This window comes from Zingiber officinale, chromosome 5A (assembly GCF_018446385.1).
Source record: "Zingiber officinale cultivar Zhangliang chromosome 5A, Zo_v1.1, whole genome shotgun sequence".
NCBI lineage: Eukaryota > Viridiplantae > Streptophyta > Magnoliopsida > Zingiberales > Zingiberaceae > Zingiber > Zingiber officinale.
The window spans coordinates 31349614-31364054 of NC_055994.1; the positions used below are offsets into that span (position 1 = coordinate 31349614).

Sequence of the window (14441 nt, forward strand, 5' to 3'; positions counted from 1 at the left end):
TACTTAGAGGAGAAGAAAAATGGTGGCTGGAGAGGCAGCAGAGGATAAAAGTTGAACCAAAAGAAGTGAAAGGGAGAAGTTAGGGACTTAGTGTTCGGATATTTGATGGAAAGAAAAGACGAGTGCCTGGAGAAGTGCAAACAGCGTGCGTGAATATCGAGTTTATTGAATGGTGAAGATTTATAGTAATAAAGCAAGCCGCAGTTTGATCGGATTACTTCTGCTAAACACGCAACTACTTTGGTTTCAATCGAATTCGGCTTCCGGCGATGAAGGTGCGACTGTTTGTATTTTAATTGGATTCAGATTTTGACTCGGAATCGTTCAATAATTACATAGCCATTAGAAATGCATGATCAGACTCAATTTTTTAACGCACCGTCCGACTCAGTCCGGGTGACTAATGATACTCCATAATAATCTTTAATTATAGAAAATGGATCACCTGAGTTAAGTTCTTATAGAGGGATCATATCGGGCCTCCGGGATTATGGTGTAATAGTAAGATATTCGGATTGTCATCCAGGTACCCATGATTCGGGTCTCACGAATTTATAGGAATTTTTCCTTCAAATGGATTATACAATTAAAAAATGCTGGGTTCTTAGATTGTCCGCTGCGAGCACTTCTCGATTTACCCTGATAATCGGTGAGAAATTTTCGTGGGACCGGACTGATCACCCCTGCAAGTTCGATGGAGATGAGATCCTCTGTCCCGAAAATGACGTGTCCTCGTATCCCCTCGTCGATCGGACGAATTAAATCACATCTCAAAGATGCAGTATACATCACAAGAATGTCATAGTCGTCCGATCGACGAGAAGATACGGAGATATGTTATTTTCAAGACAAAGAATCTCATCTCGACTTGATATTACTCAACCTGATTAATTATTTTTTTTATTCTATAGAACGATATTGGATTTGGTGTTTGGTTATAACGTTCGGGAAATTGAATTCGGAGTTATAAGTTACTTGGGAATAGGGTTTGGAATCATAAGGTGATCGGGAATTCAATCCGGACCCCATGACACTCAACCATAAAAACCAATACTCGAGAAATTAGCTTGGAACAAAAATACTGGCCGTATCATAATTTAGGAAAGAAGCAAAATTCTAAAAGAACATTACTTGTAATAATAAATGATGAGGGTTAATGTTCATTACTAATTGAGCGTTACCATGTGAGAAGATAGCGAGGGCATAGTACTGGAACAGAAGAGTAATAAAGAATGACGGCCATTGGAATGGAAGAATTTAAATATCAGAAAGGTGTGTTTAGTTCAGGGTTATTATGGATAACTTTGGTTATCTGTATATGGTTATCTATGATAATCGTGTTTGGTTCAAGGTTTTTTTAAATTCCAAAATTTTTCTCAATTTCTACACATCATCAAACGTCATCAATTTGGGCATATCACCCGGAATCAGAAAACCTCCATCTGCCTTGGTTTTTGTCGATTCCTGAGGTTAAGCAAAAAATATTCCCAACTTAACCTTTGATCGGAGCGAGCCGAGGTCGTCGATCTGGGCGGTCTCGTATCAACAGCGAGAGCCAGTGTTGAGGAGGTGGAGCAGGAGCGGGCGGTGGGAGCTGAGCAGGTGGCGCGAGCGTGTTGACGGGCGGAGGTGGCGAGGCAGTGTTGACGGCCGGAGGTGGCAGCAGGGAGTAGGAGAGGGGGTGGCGGCAGGGGGGGGGGAGCCTGGGCGAGGCCGTGAAAGGGAGAGCAAGCGGTGCGGGCAGGCATGCCAGTCGGAGGTGGCAGCAGGGGGTAGGAGAAGGGGATGGCGGCAGGCGGCAGGCGGCGGGAGTCGGAGGGGGCGACGGGAGCGTGAGCGGCGGCGTGAGAGGGAGAGCAGGCGGTGCGAGCAGGTATGGTGGCTGGAGGTGGCAGCAGGGGGGTGGCGGCAGGCGGCGGGAGTCGAAGCCGGCGGCTGGAGTAGGAGTAGGCGTGTGAGCGAGAAACGCGAGGAAGAGGGATATAAGAGATTTGTTTTTAACTTTGTTATTTAATTAAAACCTTATTAAATTCAGATAAATTGAATAGATTTAATTAAAATCTAATTAAATTATCTAAAAATTTCCTAAAATAATAATAAACAATTAAAATATTATTCAATTTTATTTATATATATCATTATTAATAATAATATTATCATTATTAAACTAAGGATAATATGATAAAATATCATACTTTATTAAACTAAGGATAATATGGTAAAATATCATAGTAAGTTATATATTAAAATCTCCAAACAAATAAAGTTTAATTGCATGACCTAAATTAAACCAAACAACATTAGGTTATGTTTCATTCCTCATAATCAAGGTTATGTGATTGTCTGGTAATCATATAACTAAGATTATATATGATAACTTAAATCAAACGCACCCTAAAAGATTATGAAAAAATTATTAAAAGAAAGGTACTTACTGGGAGAAAGTTATACTCTCATATATCATTATGATCAATATACGAGAAACAGAGATAATGCCTCTTGATCCACATCCGTTTCATGCTACTGACGACCAGCAGACTGCCGAAAAACAAAACATATATTTTAAAAAGACGATACTCTTTTTGTGGTTTCCTGGAAGCCCAGACCAGCCTTATAATAATAGCCTATTAACCCATAAGTTTTAAATTTGATGACGAACAGAATCTATTCCAATATCGAACGACGACTTCCATCCCTACCAGTTAGGGGTACATTATTACATGGTAAATCTATGAAAACAAGTACTAATTTCAATCAAACTAACGAATTATCTTTTTTCCATGACTAATTTTCAATAGTATAAGACAGTTGTCGGAGAACCGTTAGAGTAATAAATTTCACCTTTTAGTACGAGTACACTCTATTCTTCGAAAGAGCGTCTCGTTATTATTTAGATATCTAGGGTTCTATTCCCAATTATAATATATTTGTAGAGATTTTTTTTTCAAATAGAATGTATAATCATGGAATACTGGACTTTTGGACTGCCGACCTTGAGTGCTTCCTGATTTAATTTGGTGACGGTTGAAAAACTTTTGTGGGTTGGGTCGGTCGCCTTAGGTTTGGTATTATCTAGTTAATTATTTTTGTTCCATCAAGTTATCATTTAAATACCTACGATTCGATCCTAGCAACAATATATTTATAAAGTTTTTTTCTCTAAATGAAATATATAACTATGAGATACTAGACTTTGGACCATCTGTTGTAAATATTTTTAATTTATTTTGACGACCCGTGAAAATTGGTAAGGAATCGAATCCCAATTAGATATTACCTCGTCGACTATTTTTATTTTTTATGAGTACACTCGAACGAAATGCAATGCGCGTGTGTTTAATTAATGATCACCATGTTTTGCTCGTTTTATTTGCTCATCTATCTATTTGTCTTTCCACATTGCATATATTCCTCTTTCCATCGATCAATGCAAAAAGCACAAGGTTCTTTAGCACAAGTTAAGGTTGGTCCTTTTTTAAAGTTCTCTGTTTCTCCATCCCTGGAAAAAAAAATTACGTCTATTTCTTTGCTAATGATCTGATCATCAAAACGTCTTTTCCATTGCTAGGGATTTTTTTTTTTTTAAAGGACTGAACGGAATATTATAGGTTAATTAAGGTCAAAGTTTAAAATTATGAATTGGGTAGAAATTTTGATCTTTAACTCGAACTATAGTGTTTTGATATTGTGATATATATCGGTCAGTTTTTTTTTTTTAATTTTTTTAATATTTTAAATTTAAAAAATCAATTAAAAAATTTAACATTTCCTTATATAAATTTTTAATACCTTAATATATTCCCTTAACATATTACAATACTCAATAAATGCTTAAATTAATTTTATTTTAATTTTTTTTAAAACCAAACAATATAACCTAATTGGAAAGCCTAAACCCCAGAGGTAAAATCTAAAAAAAAAAAATTTAACACTATAACCAAAGCCTGAACCCTAGAAATAAACTCTTAAAAAAATATTTATTTTATTTTTTTTTAATTTTTTTTAATTTATAAATTAAAAAAAATAAAAAAAATAAAAATCAGTTGCGCGGCGCGCACAGTCGTTAACCAGCAACTTTTCTAAAATATTGAGTTAAATATTAAATTTTTAATAGTGGTAGACATCCAATTATATATTAACATTAAATATTAATTAAAATTTAGTTATGTATTATTTTTTTTGATAAAGTGTATGATGCCAAAAACATATTATATAATTTTTAAGAATATATTTATGAAAGATTTTTTTTTAAAAAAAATCTTTACGGTATTCGAGAAAGTTTTGGTCAAAAGTTAGATTCCTGCCAATTATTTTATATATATTTTATATAAAAAATATATTAAGAGTTTTCAAATAACTATAAAATTCATCCTATTTTAATTTTTTATTGCTTAATTAAATTTGGATAAAAATTAAAAGTCTTTTTTTATTAAAAAGGTTAAAATGATATTTTTTTAATTTATCATTAAAATAATACTTCAGAATACTATTATACATTATTAGGATAAGACTTAGTTGTTGTTATGGTAATGAATATATATTAAGGTGACGTTTAATTTTTTTAGGAATCAGGAATCATAATATTATGGAATGGAAATAATTATAAGCTTGTATATCACTCTTAAAAATAATATTTGATTAATTGAATATTTTCTATTAGAATAAATTAAAATTTTCTTTTTTACCCTTAAAAGAAAATAAGAGAAAAAATTAGATGTAAAAGAAAGTTGAATGCGAGAGGAAAATATGATGAGAGAGAAAATGTGATAAGAGAAAAAAATATGATGAGAGAGAATGAAGAGAGAAAAAATATGATAAGAAAAAATAAGGAAAGAGAGTGTAATGAGAGAGAGTGAGAAGATGATGAGAGAAAAAATTGGATGGGAGATAATGAAGAGAGAGAAAGTGTGATGAGAGAAAATGAGGAGAGAGAGTGTGTGATGGGAGAGAAAAAATATAATGAGAAAGAAAGTATGATGAGGAAAAATGAGGAAAGAGAGTATGATGAGAGAGAAATCATGATGACAAAAGGTAAATATGTCTGCCCCCAGCACCCTCGCCAACCCGTCCCAGGGCCAACATGGAGGAGGTAAATCACCGGCGGCTATAAGCCTTTGGAATAGTGACTAGTACATAGAAAACATGACGAGAGAACATGAGAAGTGAGAAAATGTGATGAGAGAGAATGAAGAGAGAGAAAGTATGATGAGAGAAAATAACAAGAGAGAGCGTGTGATGGGAGAGATTGAGGAGAGAGAAAGTACGATGAGAGAGAAAGTGAGTGTGATGGGAGAGAAAACTGAAGAGGTTGAAATTTCGTTCTGTTTAAATTTCCTTGTACAAAAAAAATTGTACAAGAACAGAACTTTTCCTAGTAACCTGCATGCTCGATCAAACATATGTTTGATCAATCAAAGCAAGTTCTTGAATGATCAAAGCACACCTTGATCGAAGTACAAGATCGCTGGCCTCTTGTGTTGGTATTCAAAATCGATACAAAAAAAATAAAACTAATTACGTAACGGAATTAAAGAACTAGTTATACCTTTTCTCTGTAGTTAAAGACCTCTTGATCTTCTGCCATATTCCTCTCCTCTTCTTGGACGTCGTGTGAGCGACGATCTACCAAGACAACACCACCCTCCTTCTCTTCTCGATTTCCAAACTGCTGGCTACAAAAGGAGGCTTTAGAATGAGGCACCTTTTAAGCTTCTTCCTTTTCTTCAACTTCTTCCTCTTCTCCAAGCCACCGACCACCAAGTGATCTAGCAAGGAGGGGTGCCACCCCTAGCAAGGAGGGCTGTCAGCCCTCAAGGATGAGGGGAGGGGCGTCGACCCAAGCTTGGAAGAATAGCGTCGACCCTAGGTGGAGGTGAAGGTGGCACCGGCCACCAAGGAGGAAGAAGGGAGGTGAGGGACGCCGGCCACAAGGAGAAGGATGTGTGCCGCCGACCCTAGGAGGAGAGGAGAATTGTGGAATTAGAAAATTAGGTTTTAGGGGCCACCACCTACTCCTTTTTATAAGCTTGTCGTTGGTTACAAAAAAAGAAAAATAACAGAATTCTGTTAAAAAAATCTCTCTTTCTAAACCAAACCAAAACCAAGTTAAACCAAACCAAGTTAAGTTAAACCAAACCAAGTTAAGTTAAACCAAACCAAGTTAAATTAAACCAAACCAAGTTATGGATGGGTGGATGCGAGACTTTATATAGAGGCTATAATAGAGACCTAAAGGAGGAATTGGTTTAGGCCTCCTGATGAGCTTGGACTTTCTATGTTCGGCTCGAACACCCAACCCAAGTCCATCAATAATAACCTATACCACTAAAGGATTATTATTGAACTACCGCACCAATCCCATATTACAATATGAGCTCCTTCTTATCATGAGTGAGTTAATCTCCCTGTGTTTAAGATATCGTATGTCCATTAATTAAATGAGTTACTGACAACTCAATTAATTAACATCTGATTCCAAGAGTAGTACCACTCAACTTTATTATCATGCCGGACTAAGTCCGACCTAAATAATAATGGCGTCGGACATCATCAACTTAAATAATTAGAACACAAATTCCTTTTATAATCAACAACATACCATATAAATAGTATTATTTCCCAATTCATCTAGCCTATTGATTTAACGAATAAATCTCACCCATTGATAAGTTAAAGAAATAAATACTAAGTATACGTGCTTGTTATTATATAGAGATTAAGAGGATGCACAACCATAATAACAGAGGTTCTGTTCTTTTATATAGTCAATATAAATCGAACAACCTCAAATGGTCCTGCTCAATACACACATAGTGTACTAGTGTAATTTTATGGTCAAGACAGATTAATACCAAATTATACTACAATCGTTCTAATGGTTTGTCCCAATCCATCTTGGTTGTGAACTATTATTTATAATTTATAAGGAACAGATAACATGATCTTCTGTGTGATACCACACACCATGTTATCTACAATATAAATTAAATAGACAACTGCATCGACATATATATAAATATAAAATGCAAACATTTGACCAAAGTGATTTTCATTTCAAAATATTTCAAAACAGATGTTCATACAAAAACTAGGCTTATAGTATACATTCCAACAAAAACATGAGGAGAGAGAAAGTGCGATGAGAGAAAAAGTGTAATGAGATAAAATGAGAAGAGAGTCTGTATGATAGAAGAGATTGAGGAGAAAGAAAGTATGATAATAAAATGAGGAAGGAGAAAATATGATGGCAAAAAGGCGAATATGCTCACCCCCAGTGCCCCGTCCTACGACCAACACGGAGGAGGTAAATCACGGGAGAGGAAGGAGAAAATATTGTGGCAAAAGGCGAATACGCTCACCCCCAGCGCTCCCGTCAACTCATCCCAGGGCCAACACGGAGGAGGTAAATCATAGGCGGCTACTAGCCTTTGGAATAGTGACTAGCACATAAGGGAGGTATTTACCTCGGCTTTGCTGATATTCGAACCCCAGACCTCATTGTGGCAACACCTCATGTGCTAGCCACTAGACCCATCCGAGGGGACTTACATATCTTTCGAAAATAGAGCCCATCACGACGATAGCGAGGAAGGAGAAAATATGATGAGAGAGAACAAGGAGAGAGAAAGTGATATGAAAGGAAAATTAAACAAATATATTAAGGGTATTTTCGTCCAAAACTTAATTTTTACTTCCATTCTCATCAAAACCCAAGGGAGGAGATAAGTTTCATCAATACCCAAGTTTTTGGATTTTCTTTCAAAATTTTAATTACATTTCCATCGATCAAACACAAAATTTGAGAATAAATTTATTCCCTCATTTCCAAATCCTTAATTCCAACGTCACCTAATATTGTATTAAAATATGTATTTTATTTTTAACAATATTATATAATTTGTAAAATTTAAAAAAAAATCAGAAGCGATAAAATATTTTAATGATAAATAATTTTTTTTTTAAAAACATACTATTTTGATCATTCTAATAATTTTAATTTTTGTCCATTAAAATTGTAAATTATTATTATTATACTGCGCTGCGCACGCTTCCTTTCCTTATAAAAGGCGGCGGAGGTGCAGCAGCCGATGGAGGGAAGCCATCTGGAAAGAAACAATTAAAACGAGCGGTTCGCCACACCCGACCCACTCGCGTTACTTACCACCGGAATTAGATCCAAAACATGGCGGTGTATGAGCTCATCGCGGCCGCCGACGACGGCAGCACCGCCGCCGCAGATCCGAACCACGAAGCCCTCTCCGTCGTCGACGATAGCAACGAGGGCGAGCATCGGCCTGCGCACAGAGACCTCGAAAGGGGCGCCGGTAAAAGCATCGCGCCGCTGGACAAGGCAGAGTTCGCCCCCCTGAAGCGCGCTCCGCGCCTCGCCTCGCTCGATGTTTTCCGAGGCCTCACCGTCGCGGTACGTACGTTTCGCTTCCGGCTTTCACTTTGATTTGTCGGACTTGTTCCGATCGCCATTCGCCATCGCGATTCGCGAAAGATTCTCATTTATTTCTCTTCTTATTTAACAATGCCATCGATCTGGTTTTTCTTTTTCCGGTTACTCTGCGTCATTGAATCCGTCGCCAATTCGCCATTACTTGTGTTCTTCTTAATTGAAGAATATATGCAGTATGAGTGCTGCAAATGGGTGGATTTTTGTTGACTTGTCAAAACATCCTGCTCTCCGTTGCGTGATTTTGAATTCATTGCTTTCCCTGGAAATAAAGGGCTCAGCTTACTCTTGTTGCCAGTTAATGTGGACAGATGCTTGCATTCTTCTTCTTTTGTCTTTTATATTATGTTGGTACAAGATAGATCTACTACCAGATGATCCAGACACTGCACACAATGCCATATATCACATAATCCCTCCTCTCAAAATGCAAAACCATCAATTTCTCCCATCGAAACAAAAACTTGAACACCCTTGTCAGCATTCTCTTTTTTGGAGCCTACGGAATGGAACAACAGCCGTGACTAGTGACTTCATTTCTCTCACGAGACAGCTAATTGTTGGCAGTTTCAGACATTGCAATCGCTCCAGGTAATTTCTGGGGCAGAGCAATTACAGATTGAGTTGAGTGAGTGAATCAAGTTCCTGTCACAGATAGGTTGGTGAGCAGAGCAGTAGAGTAGAGAAGTAGGTCATGAGCACCTAAGGACCGATTTTAAGAATCTCTGTCCCTGTGGCAGTCATGGTGCCATTTATTGTCAAGCCTGTGAACCCTTGACTAATTTTCTTGCACTGCATTCCACGTTAGTTTTTTAGTGGTTTTTAATTAAATAATATTCAATTGTGTTTGGCTAACAAAAATAGCAGTAGATGCGTGGAGTGACACACACGACTATGCCATGTATAGTTGTTAAGGTTGGTGCTTCCCACACCTAAGTTTCTTCTTTTTTATCTTTTGATTGGATGTTTGGGACTTTTTGGCACAATTTGTGCAATGTATTAAATTTAGATCGTTACTCTTTGCTTCTTTTCACTCGTTGTTTGTCTAATCTAATAGATATTGTTGGTTTTATGGGTTAGAACCATCAACCTTTGGCAGAAAGTTCTCCAACTTTAGCTTGCTCTAATAGTAGTGTCGTTATAGATTTGAAGCCCCGGCCTTTGATGAAAAATTCTCCATATCTAACTTACTTATGGCTAGACTATGCAATTATAAGTGTAATATTTGACAAAAAAATAATAATTGCATTTACAAATCAATGTATTCTCAATCACAGGAAGTCAATAAGTTCAACTGGTTAACTTGAAAACAAGAAGGTCAATCCCAGTCTTATTAAATTAGTTGAGTCATTCCAGTTGAACAGAATTGTATTCCAATTCAAATGGAAAAAATAATTGGAAACCAGTGGGAGGCTCAGTTCAAAGCGTGGTCTTGTTTTGGATGTTCTATAGAAAAGGACTTTTTCTAAAATTGGTGTACCTGAGATGGGATTTCGAACACAATTTTTTTTTTGTAACATTGGTCACTGGTCTTCCAAGTCAGGTTGGAAGCCTAAGTTGGGCAGATTCAATTTGGGTTTTGACAATTTCCATCTTTTGATATGTTAAACTAATGCAGAGCAAGTCTAATAGATTGCCATGGATGTAAGTTGGAATTTAACAACATATCTACTGCAATTGCATGTGTCAATATATCCAACTATACATCAGGCGTTGTTTTTCTACCAATAGGTCCCTAATTCTACAAAGATATAACTATAAAGTGGATAGCTAAAGACTTTTAGGCTTAACCATGAAACTTGACACATAACTCATTTCAGAAACTAATAAAGTATAGTCAAGTCAATGTCTAAAAGAACCTGTCTCTAGAATTTCTGATCCATCTTCTAGTCATACAAGAGAACCCAAAATGATTTGACAATATTATTTTTATTTTAAAGGAGTTTTGATTGACAAGAGAACCATTTTTTTTTGTTGATTCTGAACATTCTGAGGTCAAAAGATGGAAACAAACTAAATTTTCAGATCAATACTCAACATTATTAATCTTTATGTGGATTCATTGGATGGAATATACTATACCTGTTGTTTCTGTTTTTTGGTAAATCAAAGCAAATAAACCATCAGAGCATATTAGAGGATTAAGTAATTTGATGTAAATTGATCCCATTAATGCTGCCAATGAACATTTATTTTGCATTTGATCAACAGATTGTTTATGTTAATGAAAATCACATATACTTTTTGCTAGTTTTCTTTGGAGTGAAATTGGGATATGATTCTTAGCGATCTAAAATTCTCATCTCTAAAACATTTTGTGTGTCTTGTAGCTCATGATCTTTGTAGACAATGCTGGATCATATTTCCCTGCTATCAACCACTCTCCTTGGGATGGTGTAGCCCTTGCTGATTTTGTGATGCCATTTTTCTTATTTATTGTTGGCGTGGCTCTTGCAGTTACCTGTAAGGTATGACAATTGAATTTCTTCAGTTCAAACAATGAGATGCACCTATTGAGTTTAGTACAAAAGGATGACTCTTTTTATACTTCCTGCTTAGAGAGTCACAAATAAAGCCATGGCAACTCAAAAAGTGATACTTCGAGCAACGAAGCTCTTTGTAGTAGGTCTTGTAGTTCAAGGTACGTAATTTGTTATTTTTTACCACTTTGAAATAAAGGATGGTTAAATTCATTTATTTGAGGAAATTGTTCTGTTCTCATCTTACTTCCTAACTTATTGTGTCAGGTGGCTATTTCCATGGTCTTTATGATTTAACATATGGAGTCGATATTTTGAGAATACGATGGATGGGTGTCCTACAGGTAGCTACTATTATGTTCATATATACGATGGGCAATTCATAGAAGCAAAGTGAAGCAAGAAAAAATAGACATGAAGAAATAGTGGATAATCTATTAGAGAAGATGAATTCATCTATGATGTCCCTTCTGTTATATAAAATGGAACAAGATATAAAGAGGCATTTTAGTCATATTTTAAAAATCTAGAAACTACGAATGCATGCACATATAAACTCCAAACACTAGTATGTTTTCCATTGTATCCTGATTCCAATAATCATCTATAAATGATCATTGAATTAGGCATTAATGAATGATATGTAGATAGAATTAGGCATTAATGAATGATATGCATCTACTTCACTATATTATATCCTATGGTCCTATTGTGTTGATCATATATGGTTCAGAGCCAAGCCACTATACATATGTGTATAGATAGATAGATCGCATAAATTTAAGTGTCCATACTCCCATCATCTTAGTGCTGAGGATGCCCCAACGTACAATCATCGATATCATAATTTGACTTCAGCAACCTACCACCTACAGTGTCTATGCTCCCATCATCTTGGTGCTGAAGATGCCACAGGGTACAACCATCGATATCATAATCTTAGAGAGTTGAGCAACCTACTTGCTAACATGATGCTAAAGATTACATCAACCACAAAAAAAAAAAACAATATTGAGTTAATTGTTTCCAACTTAGTTGTACTGCCTTAAGAGGTTAGTTAATCAGCGTGTTTTTTTCCTTCCCACAGAGAATTGCAATAGCCTATCTGTTGGCTGCGATATGTGAAATCTGGCTTAAAGGAGATCAGGATGTTCATTCTGGATATTCCTTGATCCAACAACACCAATTGCAGCTGTAAATATATCTCTCCTTTGTGGTTATTGTTCTGAAAGTGTATGATCAATCTTAGATTCCTCTAACTTCATAGTGACTAATTCAACTGTATGTTTCATAAATTTAAAGAATAGGCACTCAAACGAAAGAGAGAGCTCTTTTTTTTCATGTAGCAAATTATAGTTGCTTATATACATATCATTCTGATGTTGGCGTGTTTCCACATAGGTTGGTGGGTCTTGCACTTACAACAATTTACATAGTTCTTCTGTATGGTTTATATGTTCCTGATTGGGAGTATCACATACCAGTGGCAGGCTTCACACTGAGGACCTTCTCAGTAAGTCAATGCGCTTCATATCATATCTACTTGATCGATGCTTAATTACTTATGCCATACCTACAGTAATTCGTTGATGAATTTCTAACACCCACTCTAGGTTAAATGTGCTGTGAGAGGTGATACAGGGCCTGCTTGTAATGCTGCTGGCATGATTGACCGCAGAGTCTTTGGCATCCAACATCTACACAGACATCCTGTGTATGGAAGAATAGAGGTATTGTATACACTGATTTTTTTATTAACTGATCCCTCAATTTTGTGCTACATAACCTATTGGCTTACTCTTTCTTCAGCAATGCAGTGTTAACTCACCAGGTACTGGCCCACTTCCACCTGATGCTCCTTCATGGTGCCAAGCTCCTTTTGATCCCGAAGGACTTCTTAGGTTCCTCTTCCACCTGTTACTACCATATGTATCTCTGTGATATTTACCATGTGTGTGAAGCTAAATGTAAACTAGTTGGCGTTGCAGTTCTATGATGGCAATTGTTACCTGCTTGATTGGATTGCAATTTGGGCACGTCATCATACACTTTAAGGTAAAGTACAGGAACTTGGATCTTTAATTTGCCACTAGTGTTGTTTGCATACGTCACATTGTTGAGGAAACTACAGGATCACAAGGAGAGGATTGTGCAGTGGATGATTGCTTCCTTTTGTCTATTAGCATTAGCTTTTTCATTAGACTTCTACGGTACCCACGACATTGTCTTTCTTCCTATTGTGTCGATTTGATTTTTGTGTTGCTCAGATATTCCCAACCAATTGGAGTTGGTAATCCTTGGTGTAGGCATGCATATGAACAAGGCTTTATACACACCAAGTTATACCTGCATCACTGCTGGGACTGCTGGGGTCATGTTCACTGGGGTTTATGTGCTGGTTGACATCTATGGCTACAGGAAGCCAACCTTGGTCATGGAATGGCTAGGGACGCATGCATTGATGGTCTACATTCTATTAGGTTGCAACATCTTCCCTTTATTTGCCCAAGGATTCTACTTGAGGGAGCCTGAGAACAATATAGTAAGTAAATAAAACCCAACCATTAAACCCTTCCATTGCTATAGATTGTGCTGACCATTTGTTTTCACTTGGTGTATGCACAGTTGAAGGTCATTGGCATTTCCTAAACATCATTTATCTCTTTCACCGCATCATCCTTACCTGGAAAGAATTGAAGCTCTGTCTCTATTCAATCAATGGTAAGAGATGTCAAAGGATCTAATGAATGAGGAAGAGGAGAATGCTTGAAATTATTCATGAGAATATGCCAGATGTGGTTCCTAAGTATTTTATAGGGTGCATATTATCTAACCAGGATCACTAAATGGCAATTCCAGGTCTTTCAATTGAATGTTGTAAATTTGAAGTGATTTATTTAGAGTGATATATTGAAGAATGCTCTTCTAGCAAAATGGTACTAATGTCTGGTATGAGAAAAAAAAACAGGGAAATTCACTGACTCTGGTGACATTCTGAGTTTGGTTTCTTTGAAATTGAGAAGAGTGGATGGGGGTGTTTGTTCCAAATTACATTAGTTCTGTTAAGGTCAGTATTAAGATGAGATGAGTTTTTTTACCACATTGTCCAAGTAGATCTCTTATAGTGCTGAGCCAGAGGAATATAGTCGTCGCACAAGGTTATGCACGACAAATGATGAATGCTAGACTACAGTTGGGCTAGATGGGGAGGGCAATTAGACAACACACCCAACTTAATTTCTCACACGAAATGAAAACAATTTAAAAGGATAGTAGAGCAAGTGTGTGTTTATTTGGTTGATCATGAAAATACTATATGTGCAACAAAAATAAAATAGAACAACATTAACATGTCTATATAAACATGATTTGAATATTTTGCTCCTACTCCATTCTACAACATATTTGGTGTTCATCACCCTTTACAAGAGCCCGTCAAACTATCAAATCTTTGTTCATCTTGAAAGTGCACTTCACTAGGGATTTTCAATCCATAAATGATC

At 36.4% G+C, this 14441-nt stretch overlaps 2 protein-coding genes across 2 annotated transcripts in view; one reads left to right on the forward strand and one right to left on the reverse strand.

Annotated features, from left to right (window-relative positions):
- Positions 1 to 2693, reverse strand: part of LOC121979505 (pollen-specific leucine-rich repeat extensin-like protein 1) — a 35640-nt gene extending 32947 nt beyond the window's left edge. Inside the window, exons 1-2 of the mRNA XM_042531494.1 lie at positions 2660 to 2693; positions 1498 to 2001 (exon numbers count right to left, since the gene is read on the reverse strand). Coding sequence (XP_042387428.1) covers positions 1498 to 2001; positions 2660 to 2693 — 538 coding nt within the window. The remainder of the gene's footprint in view (positions 1 to 1497; positions 2002 to 2659) is intronic.
- Positions 2694 to 8095: 5402 nt separating this feature from the next.
- Positions 8096 to 13968, forward strand: LOC121982734 (heparan-alpha-glucosaminide N-acetyltransferase-like). Its single transcript, XM_042535830.1, has 12 exons — positions 8096 to 8422; positions 10789 to 10926; positions 11018 to 11099; positions 11206 to 11282; positions 12026 to 12132; positions 12340 to 12451; positions 12552 to 12668; positions 12748 to 12839; positions 12927 to 12993; positions 13070 to 13148; positions 13245 to 13480; positions 13564 to 13968. The coding sequence occupies exons 1-12, from the start codon at positions 8183 to 8185 to the stop codon at positions 13585 to 13587; spliced, it is 1371 nt and encodes a 456-aa protein (XP_042391764.1). The 5' UTR covers positions 8096 to 8182; the 3' UTR covers positions 13588 to 13968.
- Positions 13969 to 14441: the final 473 nt, after the last annotated feature.